At 60.1% G+C, this 22,373-nt stretch overlaps 1 protein-coding gene across 1 annotated transcript in view; it reads right to left on the bottom strand.

The window, feature by feature from the left end:
* The window catches only part of RTEL1 (regulator of telomere elongation helicase 1), a 29,266-nt gene extending 7,100 nt beyond the window's left edge, over window positions 1-22,166 (bottom strand). Inside the window, 18 exon segments of the mRNA XM_040638613.1 lie at window positions 25-138; window positions 248-380; window positions 2,261-2,342; window positions 2,464-2,538; window positions 5,274-5,329; window positions 5,897-5,994; window positions 6,745-6,823; window positions 6,891-6,929; window positions 10,533-10,686; window positions 11,489-11,554; window positions 13,837-13,921; window positions 14,607-14,682; window positions 18,398-18,458; window positions 18,673-18,754; window positions 19,406-19,499; window positions 19,802-19,997; window positions 21,017-21,277; window positions 22,034-22,166. Of these exon segments, the coding sequence (XP_040494547.1) occupies window positions 25-138; window positions 248-380; window positions 2,261-2,342; window positions 2,464-2,538; window positions 5,274-5,329; window positions 5,897-5,994; window positions 6,745-6,823; window positions 6,891-6,929; window positions 10,533-10,686; window positions 11,489-11,554; window positions 13,837-13,921; window positions 14,607-14,682; window positions 18,398-18,458; window positions 18,673-18,754; window positions 19,406-19,499; window positions 19,802-19,997; window positions 21,017-21,118 (1,592 nt within the window). The 5' untranslated portion in view covers window positions 21,119-21,277; window positions 22,034-22,166.
* Between the last annotated feature and the right edge of the window lie 207 nt (window positions 22,167-22,373).

The raw sequence follows: 22,373 nt of genomic DNA, 5'->3' as shown, positions 1-22,373 counted from the left end.
CTCCTCATCCACCAGGCCCCCTACCGTTTGTCAAAGGCAGAGCTCAGCTGGGCTCCATCGGGGCCTTTGGGGACGATCCCCACCCAGATCTGCTGTTTGCCGATAACGTGTGGGTTCTCCAGGCAGACAGGGAAAGGGCTGGGGGCAGCAGGGCAGCCCCTGTGAGGTCCTGAACCCCAAGACCCTCAAGCTGGGGCTGGCCCGGGACCCCCACCCCCACCCCCACAGGGCACGGGGCAGCCCTTACATCTGCATCTCCAGGGCAAAGGAGGACACGGGGGCCAGCGTGCCGCTGGTGAGGATGATGGTGCGGACGCCCTGGCGGACCAGCTCTCGCATGCTGTGGCCGGGGCTGAAGCACCAGTAGCTGAGCACCTTCCCTAGGGGGACGAGTGTGAGGCGGGGCTGGACAACGGAGGCCTGCCAGAGGGGCAGCCCGCCACAGGCGGCCGCTGGGCCCTGCACCCCACGTGCACAAGTCTGAGCAAGGGGGGCCTGCTTGAGCCCTGAGCTGAGTACCTGGGCTGGGGCCCTCCTTCCTCCCTCAGGCGTCCTGGGAGCGTAAGCAGATCCAGAGTGGGCCCCCAGGGGCAGACACTGGGGTCACCTCCAGGAAGGACAGCCAACCCCAACCCAGACTTGCACCGAGACTGACACGTGGCCGAGGGCACAAAGAGCAGGCATGGCGGCTGCCATCACGGGCCCCTGGCCAAAGGGCATAATGGGAAGGAAGCAGAATCCAACCTCTGCTCACAAAAGAGAGAGCAGGAGCCCACGTCCCCCCCGAGGCAGGTGCCAGCAGTGACGTCACAATCAACAAGGTTCACAGGGAGGCTGCTGGCCCTGGAAGCTTAGGACACAACAACAGGACATGCAGAACAACTTTAAACAGGGGTCTGCAGTCCAGGCCAGCTCATGGCCAGCAGGGTTGTTACCAGGAAAGAACAAACCGCTTTCTGGGGCCAGAAAAGCCCTTTCCACCTTCGGGTCGGGATCGGCCCTGTGACAGAGAGGGCTGTGGGGGCTGGGAGCTGTCCCTTCTCCACGCAAGGCCGGGGGTCAGGGCCGGCCCCCCCCACACTCACTTATACCCTAGCTTCTCGGGAAGGTCAGCAACAAACCAACTTCCTACAAATGCCCAACCCAGGGAGCGGCTATTTCTGAGAATTCACGTGCTCTCCGAGGCACACAGAACACAAGGGGACACCACGCCCCACTTGCCCTCATACCTGCACACCCCGCCTGTATCAGTGTCCCATGGGGAGAGCATGCAGACGTGGGGGAGGCCTCGGGTGCTGGCATGAACCGCTTCCTGTGACCTCACAAACAACATGTGAAGGGTGCACTGGCCTCCCCGCCTCTCACGGAAGCTACTTCCTGTTCTGAGAGGCCAGGTGACCCGCCAAAGTCACACCGTGACCCTCCCCAGTTGGCGCTGGCCTTGCCCATGTTCCCAGCCCTGCTTTTCCTGTGGAAGGGCGTGGCTCCAGGAGGGACTGCAGCCGTTAAGTCTGGAAGGGGCGTGCTGGTGGGGCTGGGGGCTGGGCCTGGAACGCGGGCAGGCAGGGCTGGGCCACCAGCCACACCGAGGGGCCAGCACATAAAGCACACCTGACCTTAGGACCCACTGCCCCACATGTGTCCTGCAAAGCCCACTCTAAACGCCAAGTTGCAATGGGTGCTGAACTCTGCCTGGTATGGCCAGGACACTCGCCGGGGCTGGACGCCATGGGCACACGCACCTTGGCCAGGAGAGGCTAGCTTCACACCAAAGCCACAGGATGTCTGGCACAGCTCTAGGACACGCAGAAGCCCGTGAGACCAATAATGTGGTGAGAGGGGCACGGGGGGCTAGGCCTGACCTCACGGGGGGGTCAACAGGACTGGCACCAGAGGAACCCGGGTGGCCATCAGAAGGCAGGCCTCTCTCAGATGGGATCCTGGGGCCTGAGCCTGCCCGGCCTGTGTCCACTAGGTAGGACGGCATTTGGGCAGCCCACCTGTGCTGACGGAAATGTGCCCAGAACTTCCTGTGGTCAGACCCCTTGTGGAAAAGTTCCAGCAGGTGACTCCGGGTAGGCTCCGGGCCATCGGCCGGCTCTGAGGTCTGTGTCCAAGGGCTCTAGCCGGGGGTGAGCTGGGCGGTCACTAGGAGCAGGCTGCACTCAGGGCAGGGGGCCTGGAAACCCGCAGCTGGACGTGGGGTTGCACTAGGGCGGAGCAGGGAGTGTGATCCGGGCCCCTCCTCCAGGCAGTGTACCTTGCTTTCTGGCTGCTGTGCTGTTCCAGGCGCCTGACCACTGAGCTTTCCTCTGGTGACCGGCATCAGGGTGGATATGTACCTGGAGGGGCAGAATAGGTACCGCGAGACCCAGCCCAGGAATCCCACGTCCTGGGGGCAGCTCCCGCCTTGTAGGACCGAGACCCCCACCCAGAGCTCCCTGCCCAGGAGGCAGCCCCTACCTTGTAGGACTGAGAGACCCCAGGCCCCACCATGGAACCAGGCACGCCCTCAGCAGGGTCTGCACTGAACACAATCTGGAAAGCAAGCATGGGGGACGTCAGCAGGACACAGTGGAGGCCACCACTCCCGCCGAGCCGCCCCCACACAGGACACAGATGCTCAGGCCACGGTCATCCCCTGCCCCAGCTCTGAGCTGGCGGCATCCCCAGTGGGGCACTGCAGGCTGAGCGGCGGGGGCTCACACCTGTCTGTCCCCTGCCCCGGAAGGACCCCTGCCCTGCACCCAGAGCCGTCCCTGCAGGTGCCCTCCTCGGCAGCCGATCCGCATGCTCTCACAGGGTGCAGGCCTGGGCAGTCGGGGATCCAGGGAAGGACTTAGTTCACCCCCAGAAGTAAAAGGACAAAAGTGATTCCTAACTCAAGTAACTACAGCTGCACTCCCAGCCAGGCAACGAGCTGAGAAAAGGCAACACTTGGGTAAATCCTGGCCTGGGGAAGAAGGCCCGGGCACTGCACATTACAAACACCATCGTGCTCTACTTAGAATGCTGACAAAACCAGATGACAAACTTTTAGAGCTAAGAAGAAAGCTAAGTAAGACAATACCATAGGAGACCAATAGAAAAATCAGAAGGGGGTGCCCCGTCCTGCCTGATGCCTGGGCCCACGGTGGGGCCATGCCAGCAGCCCTGAGGACCACCGGTTTCCTATCGGGACCAGCTCAGCGGGTGAGTGGGTCTCACGCCATCCCGGGGCACGTCTGCTCTTGTCCTGTGGCGCCCGCCCTGTTCCTCCTGCAGCCTGGCTCCCGCAGTCTTCAGTCTGGGTCAGCTACAGACCCCCTTTCTCACATTACCTTGAGGGATCTGAATACGGGGAGGTGCAAGCTCTTCAGCCCGGCTGGGGTCCCATCGTGCAGCCCCTCGTGTATTTACCACGGGCTGCCGTCTGGCCAGCCCACTGACCCACTGAGGTTCCAGGGCTGGCCCAGGGCACCCCCCTTCCCACAGGAGCCAGCTCCGGGATGAGCGACCGCCCGGTCACACCCCCTCCAGCTGGAAGGGGCACAACGGAGCAGGGAGCAGCCCACGGGTGGCACCAGGTAGGCAGGGACACTGAGCCGTCTGCCAGGCCTACTTGGAGCAGCTGCCGAAGGAAATTCCAGACCAATGCGGTGACGGGCGCTTGGGCTCCAGTGAGTCTGCGGGAAGAATCCTGCCCCGTAAACGGGCACTCTGGGCAGGGGAGGGGGCTGCACAGGCCTGGGAGTGAGGGCCAGGGGCTGCAGGGCTGCCTCGGAGCAGGGCACCCAGGGAGGGGCCAGAAGTCGTAGTCCAGGGCCCGCTTATCTGCAGGGACCCTGAGAACAGTGGGGAGCACAGGCGGAGAGGAGCTCAGGGGGAAAGGCCCACCCGGCAGGAGCTGCAGACAGGGACCAGGTGCCCAGAGACCCGACAGTCACAAGGCGCCATGGCTCCAGGCAGCAGCAGTCTGGGCCTACTGTGCCCTCACAGAAGTGCCGGGAGGACGGCAAGGCAGAGCCTAGCACCTTCGGGACAATGCCTGCCCACACTTCACATGGAGTGTAACACGGAGCCCCCTGGCACTAAATCACAGCACTGGTGGGGCCTCAGCGGGTCTGTGGGATGCGCACCTGAATCTCCCTGGGCTGCGGGATCACCCCCTCCTGGTTCCACCTCCCCGCCTGCCGGCCCTCCCCAGACCTCCTGTGTCGGGCTGCACAGACATGGGGCAGCCACACCACAAACAAGGCTGGGCATGGACCCAGGGCCCTCTAGCCCTCTGAGCCCTCACGAAGCGAGGGGGCACCCTGAGTGCCAGGGCCTCCCCGCCCTGGCCATGCAGCGTGAGCACAAGTGCCCGGAAGGCAGGTGCTCGCACCACAGAGCACGAGGCCTCCTGTGTCTTGGCTTCACCGAGGACCTCTGGCCACTGAGAGTCGTCTTCAGAAAGGCCTAGCAAGGTGAGAGAGGACCCTCAGCAGCCGGCCAGCAGTCACCCAACTGAGGGAAACAGAGCCTGGCTCGTCCCGTTGAACTAAGGAAATGGCTCAGCCAGACCCGAGGACGGCTGGACACAGGTCAACACACTAGGGGGCAGGAAGCAGCCATGTCCACAGTCCCTGAGGTGTGTCCTGTCCCCACTGGTTGCCTGGCCAGGATAAGTGAGGGTTTGCATGTGGCCGGGGGGCTCAGCGAGCCCTGGGGGCTGCCCCCACCCCAAAGTGGATCCCAGAGGGCATGCTGACCACACCTGACGACTCTGAACGCCAGCCCCATGGGCCCCACCTGGGCTCACAGGCATTGCCCAAATACACTCACCCTAAAAGTCTGAATGCCTCTCTGGGTGGGCTGACCCACGGATCAGATACAGGGCTGGGAGACAGAATCTATGCCCCTTCATTCTCTGATGGGCTCATGCTTTGACTTTCCTCTGAAAAGCTGGTTCAAGAAATAACTTGAGAAAAGGTGAGGACAGATGGTGAGGCAGTAGCTAATAAGCCTGTATGAAAACCAGGGGACTCTGCCAGGCCTTCATCCCACCTGGCCCTTGAGCACGTGCCCTGGACAGGACTGACCAGGGCAGCCGAGCACGGCCCTCTGCCCCAAGGCCTGGTTTTCAGGGCAAGAGGAAATGTGCTTCAGGGGCCGTTGATTCGAAGCCTGTGGTGCGAGCACTTTGGTCTTGCCCCATGTCTGCCATCGGTAACAACTCCAGGATAAGAAAGCACCCCCTAACTTCCACCAGGAAAAAAGACACTGTGTCCTCGCCACAAGCCCGTCCCTACCTGGAGGATGTCCGAGAGCTTCTGCAAGCCTGCTGTGTTGGTGAACAGCCCCGCGCCTGTGGGAGCAGCAGACGCTGGCCATTCCACGTCCCTACCAGGGGCGGCACCAGACCCTCCGCCCTCAGGGGCTGCGAGCAAGCTCGGCCTCAGCCCGGTGCTGGTGCGGGGCATGCCCCTGGGGGTCAGCAGGATGAGAAAAGAGGCTCTGTGGTCAGGTAAGGGTGGGACTGCCGGGCCACCCCCAGGGCCCAGGAGCATAGCAAGGCTGGTCATCCGAGATGAGAACGAGACCCCACCCAGCAGAAGTGGTTCCGCAGTGCCGCCTCGGGGTGGAAACAGGATGGGAGGTCTTAGGAGAGAGGCTGGGGGGACCCGCGGCTCACTGACCCACCAGGTCCCTCACCACTCTTCCTTTAAAGGGGCTGACCAGGAAACAGAAAAGCTGGGCTGTGCTTTACAAAACACACGGCCACCCAACGGCACTGATGCCCCAATGTCGCAGTCAGAAAGGGAGCTCCGGGGGTGACATTCCTGCCTGGGGCTGTGGCAGGCTGCGACCCTGAGTCAAGGCCCAGTGTGGGGGCCAACACAGCCACGGGCTGCAGGGCAGGCTGGGGACTCACGTCCTGCCAGGTGCTGGATGATCTGGTCCAGGGAGTCGAGGATGCAGCCTTTGGTCTGAAACGTTATCTGGGCCTCGGCAAACAGCTCGAAGATGTAGCTGTAGAGGAAAGAGGCTTGGGCGGGGCGCCCGGCTGCGCTCAGGGAGCTGCTGACAGCCGGGGGCTTTTGAAGATCCCTTCCCTCAGACACGAGCACCAAGCCCTCTAGAGGCCAAACCCAGAGGGGAGAGGCCTGTGCCCTGGGGAGCCCTGAGTGCTGAGGAAAAGGCAAGGCCCCAAGGGCAGCTCTGGGAGGCCGGTCCTGCCTTCTGGGCCACGGAGGTATGGGCAGGGCTGGCCAAGGAGCCTGGCTTGTCTGGGAAGCAAGTGGGAGCCCCGCGAGGCTCTGAGCAGAGTACAGCAGACGGGCTCAGGAAGAAGGCAGCCAGCAGTGCTCCAGCACATTCTAGAACATTCCACACCTCCAGAACCAGAGCCTGGATCCCAGCACAGCCATCGGCTGTGCCCTGAGGAGAGCTACAGCCAGCGGCAGGCCATGATCCCTTGTCTGCCTTTGGGAAATAAATCCAGCTGCCCTGTGCCTGGTCAGAGCTGTCTGGGCCTGTGGAGGCTGCAAGGGGTGGCTGATGGGAAGATGCAGAAGGAAGCGTCTCGCGCTAAAGGACTGGGCCAGCAGGGGAGGCCCGGGCCAGGAGCCATGCCTGTACCCACAGTAGCCCCGAGGCTGCCACGACCACCTAGTGCACAGACCCCTCGTGGGCCTCCAAAACCCAAACAGACCGCACAGGCGTGGGGGCAGGGCAGGCGGACCACCAGAAGGACAGCCTGGCACACCCACTGTCCTTTACCTCCCTGGCTTGGTGACACCACTGTGGTCCCCAGGCAGCTCCACGGCATCGATGGCCCCCTCCAGGCGAAGCAGGATCACTGCAGGGCAAGGGATCGTCAGGTGCCGCCCGCCCAGCTACCGGCAGTGGGGGAGGGCAGCACTCACTCTTGAGCTTCGCGATGTCCTCCAGCTCCATGTGCAGCCCTGGGAGAGCAGCAAATGCATGGTCACGGTCTACTTCCACCCACTGCGCCCCGAAGAGCCAGCACTCGGGCTGGGTTCCTGCCTGTTCCCCCAAGTAGGCGTGGAGCAGATAACCCCAGGCAAGGACACGAGGCTCTGAGATCCCTACAGCCCGAACGTGGGCCCGCAGCGGCAGTGCGAGCTCAGGACACGTTGTGGGCACGCTCAGGCACGGGGCTGCACTCCCTGCCCTGCTCGCCCGAGACCCAGGATGATGACTGAGCCAGCAACAGAGGGCTCCCGTGCCCGCATGGTGGGTCTTGAGAGACCATCTCCCATGAGAGGAAACCAAGGCTCCTTGGAGACATGGCTGATGCCGGGTGTGGGGCAGGAAGCGTGAGTGAGGAATAACCCCGACTCCCCATCAGCGCCTGGCAGGGCCGTGGGAGCAGCTGAAGAGGGGACCCCTCGAGTTCAATGACGACGAGGCTTACAATGGACTGAGACCACTGTCTGCGCTTAAACACAAGTACCACTGACGACACTGAACTACTCCCCTCCTGAGGGGACAAGGGATCGATTACAAGTCAGGAATAAATTCAAACTCCCAAATGAACGCTGGAAAAAAGTCAAGTACCCATCCTCCTTTTCCTGTAAGAATGGTAGCACCAAGCAACAACTGAGGAAAAGAACATCTTTATAAAATTCTGCCTCCTGGTAAACTGAACAACACAGCTGGCACATCACCCTCTCTCCATCCCGCAGCACTGAGCACGACGACATTCCCAGGGACATGGCGAACGGCAGCCCCAGCACGCCTCCTGACGGGAAGACACGGCTCTGCTGGCACCTGGCCCGCCAGGCGAGGCCTCAGGAGAAGCCACGGTGTCTGCGGCCTTCTGTGCCAGCGGCCTGAGCGAAGCCAGGCGCACGGTCTCCAGGAGAGACTCCAGGGGCTGCCTGTTGGCCACAGTGGCTACGGCGACAAGCTCGAACCAGTGGCCCACACCCTCGCCAACACTGGTCACTGCCCCCCCGCTTGGCAACGGCCGCCCCGCAGGGTGTGCACGCTGACCGATGGCAGGTCTACTCTGAAGAAGCGGCTCTCCCAGGGGCGCCTGGGTGGCACAGCGGTTTTAAGCATCTGCCTTCAGCTCAGGGCGTGATCCCGGTGTTGTGGGATCGAGCCCCACATCAGGCTCCTCTGCTATGAGCCTGCTTCTTCCTCTCCCACTCCCCCTGCTTGTGTTCCCTCTCTCGCTGGCTGTCTCTATCTCTGTCGAATAAATAAATAAAATCTTAAAAAAAAAAAAAAAAAAAAAAGAAGCGGCTCTCCCAATCTTCTGCCCAATTTCCACGGGGTTGTCTTTTCCTCAAGTGGTAAGAGTTTCTTACGTGTTTTGGATACAAATCCCGTCAGACACATGATCCACAGGAAATGCCTGCCGTCCTCTGGGCCGTCCTTCCGCTCCAGACGGCGCCCTCTGAAGCACAAAGGGTTATTTGCAGCCACGGCTGGTCTCTCTCTTTTCTGCTCTGTGCTTGTGAGCTGGCGGCATTTCTTCTTTTCTTTCACTTTTTATTTATTCATTTAAGTCATCTCCACCCCCACTGCGGGGCTCGAGCTCACAGCCCCGAGAACACGCGTCACACGCTCCACTGACCGAGCTGGCCAGGCGCCCCCGTCAGCGTCACTGCCCTATGCACAGCGTGGAGAGGGGCACTGCAGTGAGCGAGCCCCTTCCAAAGAGGACCGCGTGGGGAGGAGGGCAAACAGCAAGCAGCGAAGACCCCGATGCAAACGGTCTCAGCCCGGGGCCCAGGCAACACCAACAGTCCTGTCACAGGGTCGGCAGCTGGGCACGTGGCAGCGTGTGACGAGAAAGTGCATCCATGTGCTCCTCCTCCCAAGTCCCAGAGCCCCAGGAAACCCATGAGAAGAGCAGACGCCTCCCAGTTAGGGCACATTCCACAAAAGGCCTCCCTGGCCCTCCTCCACACTGTGAAGGGCATCGAGAACGGGGGAGTGTGAGAAAGTCAGACCAGGCTGAGGGGAGGCGGCTAGCGCCCCGAGGTTTCCTGGGACACAACAAAGACATCGCATGAAAACGAAGGATAGCAGCTACTTTATGCCCATTAAGACAGCCCTTTCCAAAACAAAACACACATCCCTTCAACAACCGAAAAAACGTTCAATTTCACTTCTGAGAGAAAAGCAAACCAAAACCATACTTAGAGAGCCGTTTCCATCTAGGAGACCGGCACACATGAAAATCCTAAGGTCGCGCTCTGCTGGCGAGGCTGTGCACCCGCCACGCGGGGCCCAAGGTTCAACAGCACAGCAGCACGCTTCCTGCCGACCAGCAGCCCCGATTCCTGGAACTGACCCGGAGGTGCGTCGCCCGGTCACAAGCTCTGCTTGGGATTACAGGATGTTGGAAACAACCCAGATGTCATACAGACGGACACAGGACGTCCACTGGGGGGAGGCAGGAGGCGGAGAAGGGGAGCCTCTGTGCATGGAGGCCTCTGCAAGGCGCACTAGAAATGAAAGCAGCAACATGCAAATGCGCGTCCACAAGGAACAGCGTGGCCCATGTGCAGAAACTAACCAGAGACTAACAAGACACTTCTGTCAAGTACCTTGACTTGCAGAATCACAGTCATGTTTCAAACACCCAAGAACAAGCCCAGTAATAAAATCAATGAGGAGAAACAGGGAATAAGAAATGACCCTAAAATGACAATGCAGCCACCGTGGAGTGGGCGGCGGGGGGACAACCAAGGACTCCCCAGTGATCAGAGTAATGACAGGAAGGGTACAACCCTCAGCTCCGGGGAGCAAGTTTCCTTCATCACAGGGGGGCAGCTGCTGAGTCTTCCGGGATCCAACCAGTAAGCGAAACGCTGAGCACGGTGGAAGCCGGCGTTCTCACCAGCACAGGAAGGACGGAAACACTGATGAGGTCGGGGAGTGAGTGAGAGCGAGACGCACGGCGCTGGACGGAGCAGGAGTGTGCGTGGGGCCGCGAACCTGCACACGCCGGCGGTGCACGCCCGTGCTCTGCAGATGAGCAAGCCAGCTCCCCACCGGTTCAGAAATGAGAGGCATCGAGAGGAAGACTCATGGCTTTGTGAACATTACAGCAATCATTAACTCAGGGAGAAATCATTCACGGATGCCATAGACTGCTGACGAATTACAAATGGCAGAACAGTACCTTCACAGCAAAAAAATGGGGCAGTCATTACTTAACAGGGTAATCGAAGTTGGTAACCCCAATAATGCAGGGGCCGACTCCACACTGAGCAGGGAGCCCAACACGGGGCTCCATCCCAGCACCCTAGGATCATGGCCTGAGATGAAGACAGCGGCTTCACCAACTGAGCCATCCAGGCGCCCCTGGCTTTCATTCGTATAAAGTTTATACCGCCTGGGAAAGTATGGAAAGGTCTTTAAGAAATGCTGGAGAGGTTGGGTGGTACCTACTGCCTGGTCTGTGAGGCCCCAAGAAAACTCTTAAAGAAGTTCATATTGTCCCCAAATGATGAGCTGGGAAGACTTGCCTCCAGGACCCCCAAGACCACCTTGCAGCCCGTCTCTCCTCCCGCCTGTAGGCTCACCGGAGTCAGCAGAGCCCGCGCCGAAGCCCACGTGGAGCTCGTCTTGCTGGGCCGCCTTGGTCTGCTCCTCCAGAACCTGGTCTACGGCGTCCAGTCCAGAAGCCAAGTCATGCGGAGTCAGGTCAAAGGACGCTGTTTCCTCGCACATCTTCTCCTGGGAGTCCAAACACACCATGCTACAGCCCAACAGGGTCAGTGACGTGGGGATCCAGGAAGCCAAGGTGGCGGCAGGGGCACAGGGATGCAGAAAGCAGAGGGTCCCCCAAGCCCCACCCCACGGTCTCTAAGGCCAGGTCACAAACTGGTCCCAAGACAGCCAAACAACCACACCAATGTCTGAAACTTCATAACTGGAAAATTTCCCAACAGAATATAGATTTCTAGGGGCGCCTGGCTGGCTCAGTCAAAACGGCATGTGACTCTTGATCTCGGGGTTGTGAGTTCCAGCCCCAAGTTGGGTAAAAAGATTACTAAAAAAAATAAACTTAAAAAAAATAAGGATGTCTGTCTTTTGTCAAAAGTCCGATCTGGCCCACTGGGCCTATCGTCTCCCAGGGCAACAAGTGCTTGGAACCAAGTGGGAGCTTGAGGGTGGCTGCTGCTGTCCCAGGACACGAGGCTTCAGAGGACCCACATGGCCTCCCTCCCACACCCTGCTCAAGGCCAGCCATTCCTGGAAACACAGGGCCCTGAGCAGAGGCCATAGGCATGGCTGGGGCAGGGCAGAGGCGATAGGGAGGGGCCGGCTGTGGTCACCAGGGGGCAAACATCAGGCCAGGCGACTACCAAGGGACAAAGAGAACGGGACCAAGGGGGGCTGTGAGGGTTTTAGGTGGAAACGCACCACAGGGCCGGCCAGTGTATCTAACCCAGGGCTTGGACAGAAAGGTGTGCACTGCTCTCTGCAGGGACGCGGAGGAGGAGAGGTGTGGCAGAAAGACCACCCAGACACTTACCACATTGTGAGCTTCGTCGAAAATCACAATTGTCCCCTTCAGGTCAATGCTGTGTGCCCGGCGGCTCTGCAGCAAGAGGGGAAGGGTGCAGGGCTGGAGGCAGGGCAGACAGGGGAAGCCCCACCCATACCACGGCCACCTGGCTCTACCCACCCACCACCGAGCTGGACGTCAGGTGGCCCTCTTGGCAACACTCACACAGCACGAGGGAGCGGGGGCCCGACCCCACACCAAGCATGCCACACAGCCATGGCATGGAGGATGCCCAAAGCAGGGCTCGGCCTAGTGTTTACTTGGGGAGGGGATGAGGTGACCTGGGTGGGGTCAACACTAGTACCTCTTTGCTTCAACTGCATTTCTGTTCAATTTTCATAAAATTAAGCGCCCATTTTAAGTGTGAAGCTGGGTCCTGACAGATGTAAGCACTGCGTTGCCACCACCCAGAACAGGAGATAAGACCCACTCCCCTCCCCTCCACCCGTGACCTCTGACCTGCTCCTTGTGAGCAGATTTGCCTTTTCTAGGCTGTCCTGGAAACAGAGTCGGGCAGCAGGGCTCATCTGTCCAGCCCACAGGCAGTGTGTCGCCGGCAGGTGGCCACAGCTCAGCCCTCCTCGCTGCCCGTGGTGCTGCTTAAGGGGCACCCGCCTGCCAACGGACGGGGCTGCCCCCGGTGTCGGCCCCAGTCAGCAAGGCTCTGGAGCCAGTTCCTTCCCGCGGGCGTGCTTCCAGACCAGCGCACCCCCTCACACACCAGCAGCCGAGGCTGAGCCCTGCACGGCCACGGAGCCTCAGCGGACACTGGTCACATTCTGGGGGGAACGCAGGGTCATCCCCCTATGGTTTTAACCCGCGTTTTTTTGAGACTAGTGGTGCTGGACGTTCTCCACGCACAGGCTGAGGTGGCCTGCCCAGCTCTCTTTCTCGGGGATTGCTGGTTGAGTCACGAGGGCGCCGCACAGACTCGGGCACAGTCCTCTCAAAGACGAAGGGACCACGAAAACTCTCTCCCTTTGTGACTTGCTGTCATTTTCTTAATTTTCCATGCTTTTTAAGAGTTAAGGCTCTGAATCATGGTAAACTCCAACGTACTGGTTTCTCCCTGTGGCTGGTGCGTGGTGTCTGAGCTAAGAAAGCTCGGCCTGTCCTCCCTGCTCTGTCCTGGAAAAGCTTTCCGTTTCTGGCTCTTACGTTCGGAGTTGTGCTGTGTGAAGTAACGGCTGAAACTCATTCCCTTCCAACAGATATCCAATGATTCCAGCACCAATTTTTAGGGGAAAAAAGCCCAAAACCTTTCCTTCTCCCGCTGAAATACCTAGGCAAGTTTGCTGAAAACCAACTGCCCACGTGTGGGGGTGTCTTGGCGTCACTACTGTGCGATCTTGGCCAGTGGCTCGGTCGATGTCCACACCAAGTCCTGGAGCCCTCCAACTCTGTCCTCCGTCAAAACTGCCTGGCCCCCCTTCCATTTTTGCGTTCCCAGGTCAGTTTTAGAATCGCCTTATTAGGGGCTCCATACCTGCCCTGGGGCGGGGCCTGGGCCAGGCAGCTGGGCTGACCGCACAAGTCTGCGAGCTCACGTACAGCCACTCCACAAACCCCCACTCTCTGTGCTGGAGTCTGCACTGCCTCAGACCCATGCTCTCCCACTCCCACTCTCCTCCTCCCCGCGGCTCCAGCGGCTCGCTCCCTGCCCCCTCCTTGGCCCCAAGGCTGCTCCTCGGAGACTTCCCTGCCCTGCGGCACCTACTCCACCCTCCACGCTCCTCTCCCCTCACCGCCACCGAACACTGAACACTACCAACGCCCTGCCTGCTCGTGTCTGTCCACCCCACGGCAGTGCTGAATGGATGAATCAGCAAGGGCCCAGACAGCAGCTCACTCGCATGTCACTGTTACATGAAGGACAAGTCACTGCACACGTGGACCGTGAGGCCCCCACGTTAAAACAAGAGGGGTGTGCGAAGATGGGTGTACACACGCATCCCGAGACGACTGTGAGGGAGGGCAGAAGCACACTCTTGGAGCTGCCTCACGGTGCCCAACTGCAAAGAGAGAAGCTGAGCCGCCAGGACAAGGCCAGGGACTGGCCCTGGAGGCACCCATGGGGTCTCCTCACTCCTCCAGCCCACCCACTCTCAGAGAGCTCAGAACAACAGACCCAGGGTCCCAGGGTGGTCACAACTGCGCCCAGACCAGGGAGGGAGGCCGAGTCCTCACACACATGCCTGCTGCTCTGAGGGTCTGGTCTCAGGAACTGAACCGACAAAGGCTCTGACAGCCCCTTACGAACCCAGGGACGCCCCCTTGATATCCAGAATCTTCAGCTATGTGGGCTGAGACCTCACCTTGGCGTCCAACAAGTAGTTGTAAGGCATGAAGATGATGTCGGCTTGCTGCTTCAAGTTCCGAGAAAGGTAGTACGGACACAGTCTGTGGAGAGGAGGGACGCACGTGTCAGAGCCAGGAGGGAGGTTCAGGCCCTCGGAGGGGCTCCCACTGGCTGAGGGCCTGTGGCCAGGCTGGACGCTGTGCCCTCTGATGGGCAAGCAAGAGGAAGGAGCCTCATGCTGCACGGGGGCTCAGATGGGAGCCGGGGGCCTGGGGACCGCACGAAGGCTCACTGTATTACAGTGTACACCACCAGTTTTCAACCATGGGAGTGGATCAGCTATTTAAAAATCTACATAAACAAAAACCCCAATCCTATTCCTGGTTAGAGAAATGCGGCAATCACAAAGGAAATGCTCAGTCCTGTCTTAAACGCAACTCAAAGCCCTGAAGCCGTAAGAGGTCGACACAAAGATCAAAACAGCAAGCGTGTTCTGTGGAAACTAGCCAAGTAGAGAAGGTCAGCACTATGTCCGCTGGCTGCTGGAAGCCGAAGTGAGTCCGTCAGGAGGCCAGGGCTGCCTGTTGGCACAGTGGTCACCTTGGGAGGCAAGGGGAGCTTCCTTGCTTCCCCCATATTCGAAACCATTTGTTTCCACACCGAACAACCGTCAGTCGTGTGATTAGTCAACGCAGCAAAGCAAAGGAAATGGCGTGCCCAGCTTCATCGTGCCAGAACCTGTGCCAGAAGGACGCGACCGCTGCTGCCTGGCCACAAGGGTCTTACTTGTGCTTGTTCCCACTTCGGACCAGGTCCTCGATGTCCAGGATGGGGGTAGCCAGCTCCTGCTCCAGGCTCTTCTCTGGGGATACACGCAAGAGTAAAGACATGTCCTCAGGCCCAATGAGTCCCTGCAGACTCCAGAGGGATGCCCAAGCAGTGACTCTCCCTCCGGGCAGGACTAGGGCACCCAACCACCTGGGGACTCACCAGAGAGAATTCCTGCCCTGTGAGTCTCAGAATGACCTTGGAAGGACCCCATACCCAAAGTAATCCTCAGAGAGCCCTGCTCTATACTTCAGAAAGTGGCTGCTGGCCTGAGACTGAGCATTAATAGGAAAGGGGACCCCTGGGGACTGGAGGAGTGTGCGCAGTCCCTCAGCCTGTCTCTACCAACCCACACATCCCCAAGGCCGTGCCCTGGAAGCATCTGTTCTATAATGAGGCTTTAGTCTGGCAGCAAGTGGCTTTCTCTCTTCACTTCCCCCCACACGTCAACGGTGCAGGAGCACAGACCTGAGGCAGGGCAGATAGGAAGGGTGGGGGGCTTCAAGGTGGAACCCACCTGATGCCTGACAGACCCAGGGCCCCTGCCTCATGATGGCAGCCCACGAGAAGCACCACTCCCTGCTAGCTGCCCAGGTGGCCCGGGGCAGAAAGGTGCTCAAGAAGGGGCACAAGCCCATACTGGGGCCCCAGGAACCCTCTGAGGAGCTGCTTTAACCCAGGCGCTCAGGAGCCCATACCCAGCGGGCAGGACCAGGGCTCTCCTTGAATACACACCCCAGAGCCCCAGGGCAGCCTCCTGTGGAAACAGACTCTTGGCTCCCGGCCCCACTGTGGCAGGTACCAGGCCCGGTCCTTCACTGCAGAGGCCAGAACACACCTTGATGGTGACCAAACCGCAAAATGCCCCCAGGGACAGCAGGGAGAGAAGAAGAAAGAACTGTGCGCTCCACAGCAACAGAGCAGCCAATCCACAGGCTCTGTAGCAGGTTAGCCTGGAGCTCAGCAGCCTTCCTGAAGGACAGGGGGGCAACAAGAAGGAGCAGGGGAGGCTGAGAGGAGAGAGTGGTGAAGGGGCTCCAGCCAGGGTGGATCCCAGTATGTAGACACTGCAAGTCGTTGGCAGGGCCCTTCGCCTGCTCCCCCAAACAGAGGTGGGGCAGAACTCGAACTCTGCACCCCTCTCCTTCCTTCCACACATGCCTCTCCTCCTCTCGGACCCCTTCCGGAATCTCTGCTCACTCTCCCCAAGGGCTGCGCAGCTGCTGGCGATGCCCCCTCACATCCCATGTCACGGGGGCAGAGGAGGCTAAGACACAGCAACGATGTGCCGCGGACCTCCAACGGGACACCAGCAAGAGCCAGAGCAAAGCAAGGAGGCTGGGGACCAGGTGAGACCAATGAAGCCTGGAGCCAGCAGGACAGCTGCGACAACACCCTCACTTTGCCATGCACGGCCCGGGACAGTGGGGTGGGGTCCACAGCACAGGGGGCCAGCACACACCTGCTCCAGCATCACCTCCACTGTGGGCTGAAAGTGCCCCTCAGCTCCCACCCCTCCTCTGAACTCCTGGCCCCTTCCTGTTCCATCACCCACCAAGTACAGTAAAATATGCTGCAGCTGAGGACAGTCCGAGTGTGGGACAGTGCAGGTGCGGACAGTGCAGGTAAGGGGCTCTATAGCTGCGGGGTGGTGCAAGACAAAACAGTGCAGGTATGGGGCAGGCCAGGTGTGCGGCGGCGCAGGTGTGGGGCGTCGCAGGCGTAGGGCGCTGGAGGTGTAGGATGCTGCAGGTGAGGAGCAGGGCAGGTGTGCGCCGGCGCAGGTGTGCGGCGTCTCAGGTGTAGGGTGCTGGAGGTGTAGGACGCTGCAGGTGAGAAGCAGGGCAGGTGTGGGGCAGCGCAGGTGTGGGACACTGCAGGTGTAGGGCGCTGGAGGTGTAGGACGCTGCAGGTGAGGAGCAGGGCAGGTGTGCGGCCGCGCAGGTGTGGGGCGGTGCAGGTGTGGGGCGGTGCAGGTGTGAGGCAGTGCAGTTACAGGTGAGCAGCAGTGCAGGAAAGGGCTGGAGAGTAGAGAGCTGAACCACAAACAAATGTGGAAAGGTGGCTGGAAAAGTTCCCACCAGGTGTTGCTCCAAGGCTCTGGTATGTGGTGAACAGGACACCTGCAACTCACCCCTTTGCCAGGTATGTGGGCAGAGGCAGCCACAATGGAGCAAAAGAGAGATGACTCCGTTTTGAACATCACGGATGTGACCCCCAAGGCCCATGCAGAAGCAGGATTGACGTGGGAGGGCTGTGAGCAGAAGGTGGACAAAGCAAAGGGGGGAAAATGCCTTCAGAGCCACCTGACACCCACAGGCCTAACACAAGCAGAGCAAGCGGAGCAAGTCCGTCAGCAGCCTCCAGACCGGGGCAAGAGTCAACACCAGGACACAGGGGCTGGCAGCTGCCCTCATGCAGGGACACCGCAGGCCAGGCTGGTGCCCGATGCTTCCCATGTACCCTTCACTGCTGTTCCGAGGGTTCTCGGTGCCACCAGACCAGACAACAGAGCCGATAAGAAGGTGGTGAAGAGCGAGCTCCAGGGACAGGGCACAGGGATGCCTATTACTGGGAGGTGAGGGAGCCCCAGTTCAGGCCTCTGGAAGCAAGCACTGCCCTGGCAATGCCGGGCACCCCAAACCGCGGCACTAGTGCCCTGTGAGTGCCCCAGGGCCTCTGTCACTCCTGTGCCGGGATCTGATCCCAACCCTGAGGCAAGAAACAGGGAACACCGACCCCACTGAAGTGCAATGCCCCCACGCCACAGAGCCCTAACTGCGATGGGAAACTGTAGAGACCACAGCACAGAGAAGCTCCCCTGCCACTGCCTCTGGCTCCAGGAGTCCTTGACAGATGTGAGGGGCAGCCACACGGTGGAAAAGCAAAGACCTGACAGATGTGGAGTCAAGGGCATCAGGACCAGCCCTCCACTCTGGACCTAAGGAAAGTAAGCACCAAGAATCAAGGGCCGGGACTCCAATGTTCACACACATCAAGCCACACCCGGGCCAGCTACTGTCATGAACCTGGGCTGGTCACTTCAGCCACCTCTGGGAGAGGCTGTCCTCCCCACAGCACCAAAGGCTGGTGGATTCCCAGGCCTCAGGGAGAGACACACCCAGGCTGTGCCCTATTGCAGCCCAAGGACACACAGCAAAATCAGTAGAAGGAAAAGCCTGGGGAGGAGTTCGGGAGACCAGGCACGGCTTCCAGAACCCTCTCCCAGGCTAATTGCTCCAGAATGAGCTGAGGCCACATGTGAAATGCTGTCTCCCGGGAAGCTGGCCAGAGGCCCAGCGCCCAGGGCTTCTGCTGGGGGCCAGCCACGTAGGCACCCCTGGCTGGCAAGCGCCCGAATTCCAGACTCCCAGGAGGAAGGAGCTGCTCAGCGTAACCACATTGTTTGCACAGTTTAAGCCCAGGGAGCCTCTCCTCTCAGGGGACGGTGAGTCCCTGAGATCCAAGCTCCCAGACAGCAGCGAGGCCTGCCGGGCCAGGAGGGCCTTCTGAGATGGCAGCCTTTCCTGCCCTGGCATATGAACCTTTCTGCACACAATTCAGTGCAGGTCCACAGTCAGGAGACAGTGCCCAGCACCACCTCACCTCACCACCTCACCTAGCTGAACTGACGTGGCCAAAGGGGAAAGCCAGCAGGCCATGAGGCCAAAGAGGCAGCACATGCTCCAAGCCCACCCGGCTGTAGGCTTACCAACCGGCAGGAGTGGCTTCCAGGGATCCTCTCTTACCTTCTACGTTGTTGTAGAAATGACAGGAACGACTTGCTACCTTCTTTCGGCACAAGTGAATCTAAGAGAAAAAGGAAGCAGCCTCAGCTAGCACAATGGTCAAGAAAGGGCAGTGCTCTGGGCCAGCTGGCAGACACAGGGCCGATGGTGCTGCCCGCGTGTGGAGCCTGAGTCCTGTTCCAGCCCTGCCCCCACCAGCTCTTCACTGGGCCATCCCCTGGGGGCTTGGCTCTGAAAGAACCACAGAGGACAGGGCACGTGCCCCAGAAACCCACCTGCATGTGGTTACTCTCCTGCTTCTTCACCTCGGGGTGGATACACAGCTGTTCCCGGGAGCCCAGCACACATACCCGAGGCCTGGCAGAAGAGAGAACCATGGGGTCCAAGAACCAGAGAGTAATAGCCCCAGTGCCATCCAGCAGCCTAGGTGTGGGCTGTGTGGGGCCCACGGGGAGCACGGGGAGACATGGCTCACATGTGCACTCAGGCAGCCAGAAGGAGTGGCTGCGGCCGGAATGGACCCTTTGCTTGGGACGCAGTTTCTCTGCCGCATGGCTCAGTGTGAGCAAGGAGACGAGGCAGGGGAAACAGGCAGATGGGAGGGGACCCTCGAACTTCTATGGAGACCCCGCCAACTCCATACCCCCTACACAGGAGGTTGGCACAGGACCCCAGGACTCCTACAGCTCTGCAGGGCTCCAACATGAGGCAGAGCCTCCTTTCCCCTTCACACGCCAGCCACAGTGACCCACACCCAGAGCAGACACCACATCGCCTTCCTGGAGCTCAGAGTGCTAAGCCAAGTTTGGCACATCAAATGGGACCTGCTTTCTCATAAGCAGTGGGCAGCAGAGACAGCCTGGCCCTCACTACAGTTCTGCTCACTGAAGCAGAAAGTGTGGGTCTCTGGGGTCCAGAGTGGGGTCCAGGCAGGCCACCACCATCAACCATTTTGCCAAGGCCAACCCACTATAACACAGAGGCAGGGGTGAGCGCCGCCTGACCTACCGGTAGGAGGTGTTCCGAAGCTCGCTAATGACCTGAGTGAGCTGTGAGTGGGTCCTGGAGGCATAAATGATCTTTGGGATGTCCGCGTAGCAACCTGCCCAGGCGCAAGGAAACAGAACAGATCATGGCTCCGTGAGACGACGTTCTGGTGTGCTGTTAACCCAGGGCACTCGGCTAACTCAGCCCTGCATACCTGGTCCCAGGAACAAGCTAAGTGGATATCTGCAGTGTTCTGGTTTGACCACATGGCTCTGACCTTAGGCTCCCAGGCGATGGTGAGAAAGAACGTCACAGCTACAACGTTCCTTACTCAGCTCTACACCAGAGCCTCACCAGCCCACTCTATCCCTTCACTACCTCTCTGCGGAGGCCCAGAGGGGCTGAAAGGAGCCTCACCTGTGATGTCTCCATCTGAAGTGCCAACTCCCCAGGACGACAAGGTGCGATCAAGGAAAAGCTCCCCTTGGGCTCTCTCAGCAATCTTGCGGGCAGAGACGGCATCACGGAGGTGCTCCCGCCAGGCGAGCGTGGTGCACAGGAGGCACAGCGTCTTCCCCGTGCCTGTGGGGCTCTCCAGGATGCCATTTACTTTCTGAGTGGGGTCAGAAACAAGGTCGTGGGGAAGTGGGGGAGAGGCACTGCAGACCACACAGCCCGCCTAGTACATAGCCCAGCCAGCGGGACAGTTCTGCTCAGGCAGAACCCACCCGTAGGCGGCAAAAGGCCTGAGGAACAGAGGATAATCTGACAATGCTTCCACTCTCAAGCCGAAAGCCAGAAGCTATGGGTTAATTCAGCCTGCATTAGCAAACAATTTGCAGAGCATTACTCAAAACTCAACAGTATTTTTCAGCCTAATACAAATAGTGAGATGACTAATTAGGTGCCAAATATCCACAGAGAACACTGTCCTGTGACTTTGGATGCAGCTGTTTCATACTGAGATGAACCTGATGACCTATAAGCATCTCAGATGGGAACCTGAGCAGCAAACCTGGGGAGACACATAGGCAAATCGGCAAAACTGTGCTCCCGGCTCCCAGGAATGGGCGCCAGGCTCCTCCCTGCAGGAGTCGAGTCTGTGCCCACAACAGCCGCCAGGAGCCCAGCTGCAGAATCAGCCCTCGCGGGCTGGGAGCCTGAGCAGGTTACAAGAGAACGTGCTAAGGAAGTCAGCAGAAAGCTACCTGCACCCCTTCCGCCTTCCTGCTCGCCCCTGAGATTTAAAGCCCTTCCGAAATGAGGACTAGACACTGACTATCCCTCCATTGGAAATACTTCTTCCAGATCCTCAGATGGCTGGCTGCTCCTCCACACTTGGCCTCAGCTTAAATGCCACCTCCTCAGAGAGGCCCTCAAGGTGCTCCCAAGCCTAATGACCTCATGACTCTCCTTCAGAGTGAGAACTGTCTTTTTCTACTTGTCTATCGTGTCTCCTAGAATGCCGGCCCCATTTATGACTGAGTCCCGTGTCCAAAAGGAGGCCTGTTACCCAGTAGGGCCCAGCAGGAGTGAAGTGGAAGGTCCAAGTACATTACACTAGGACTTTGCGGAAGCTCTGCCCACGCTGACCCACTTCCAGGACACAAATGCCTCCATCTGCATCCGTACCTTCTGCAGACACTCCAGGACCTTGCTCATGTATTCCTCCTGGCATTTGTATGGCTGGAAAGGGAAATCCACTGTCACACCATTCAGGGCTATCTTGGGCATGCTGGCCTGTTCTCAAGAGGGCACAGGGGCTGGCTGATAGGCAGACTGTGTGAGTGTGTGAGGCAAAGGCCCCTCTGAACATCTCAGGATCTCAGCCAGTGCAGATAAGTGATGCCAGCCCACGGCGCTGGGACATGAGGCTGTTGTCCGCAAGAAGCCCTACGACACAGAGACGGGGACAAGACTGTTTGCAGCCAGCCTTCCCAGCGTAGCAGGCCACTTCACCAATCAGGCAGTCTGTCCCGTGTACAAGGTCCGAAGGCAAGCCTGTGACACCCAGTCACGAGGAGCTTGGGGAGAGGAAGAACCTACACGTGGGCCCTGCCTTGCTTTCTGGCCCCAAGCGGCTCCATCCTGCTCAGGGAGAGGCGGCCAGGCTCACAGAAGTAACAAGACCCCGAGCCGCGCACAGCCCCACACGCTCCGCCTGCAGCAATTCGGTGACGTGCACCAGACCCTGAGAGGCCAGATCCCTGGCCTGGGGCGGCCTGGGCACAGGGGCCAGCTAACAGTTCTCCCGAACACTGACTGACGGCCCCTCCTTCAAGTCCCGGCCACGAGGAGACCGGCCCCGCCGGAACCCCCGCCCCGCCCGGTGACCCGCCCCCGCCGGGAGACCCCACCCCCACCCCACCCGGAGACCCGCTCCCGCAGGGAGACCCACACCCCACCCGGACACCAGCCCGGCTGGAAGACGACCCTCGCCCCCCGCGCCGGGACCCCCGCCCGGAACGCCGCTCCCACGCGCGGAGCCCCGCCCACGAGCGCAGGAAAACCACCGGCCCCAGAATGCACCGCGGCAGAGAGACCGGCGCGCGGGCCCCGGGCGGCGCTGGGCCTGCCGGGACCTGCAGTTCCGAGACGGGCGCTCGGATGGACATGCCCGTTCCGGAGCCTCGACGACTCACGACTCACTTGTCTCCGCAGGCAGCCTTCCCCCGCCGGGGGTCCCCAAGAGTCTACTCCAGCTCAGCCAGGGCACCGCCACCGCGTCTCCGCCGCCGTCAGCCGGTTCGGACTTCGCGGGCTAAGGCGCACAATCGTCACTGAACGCGCTGCACTTCCGCTCCCAATTCCGGTCCGCTGCGCGATGCCCGGCGGAAACCGTTCCGCAGCAGAGGGGTCCGCGCTCTCGGTTCCGGGTCCCACTCTGCCCCTTCGGTCGACCCCGAGCCCGGGGAACGGCACCGCGATCGCCCGCGGGCAGAAACCTCGGTTGTCCTCCCTCGACGCCACGCCCGCCAGAGCCTTCATT

This window comes from Ursus maritimus, unplaced genomic scaffold (assembly GCF_017311325.1).
Source record: "Ursus maritimus isolate PB19 unplaced genomic scaffold, ASM1731132v1 scaffold_22, whole genome shotgun sequence".
Lineage (NCBI taxonomy): Eukaryota > Metazoa > Chordata > Mammalia > Carnivora > Ursidae > Ursus > Ursus maritimus.
The sequence above is the reverse complement of the archived record's forward strand: the minus strand, read 5'-3'. Positions and strand labels throughout refer to the sequence as shown.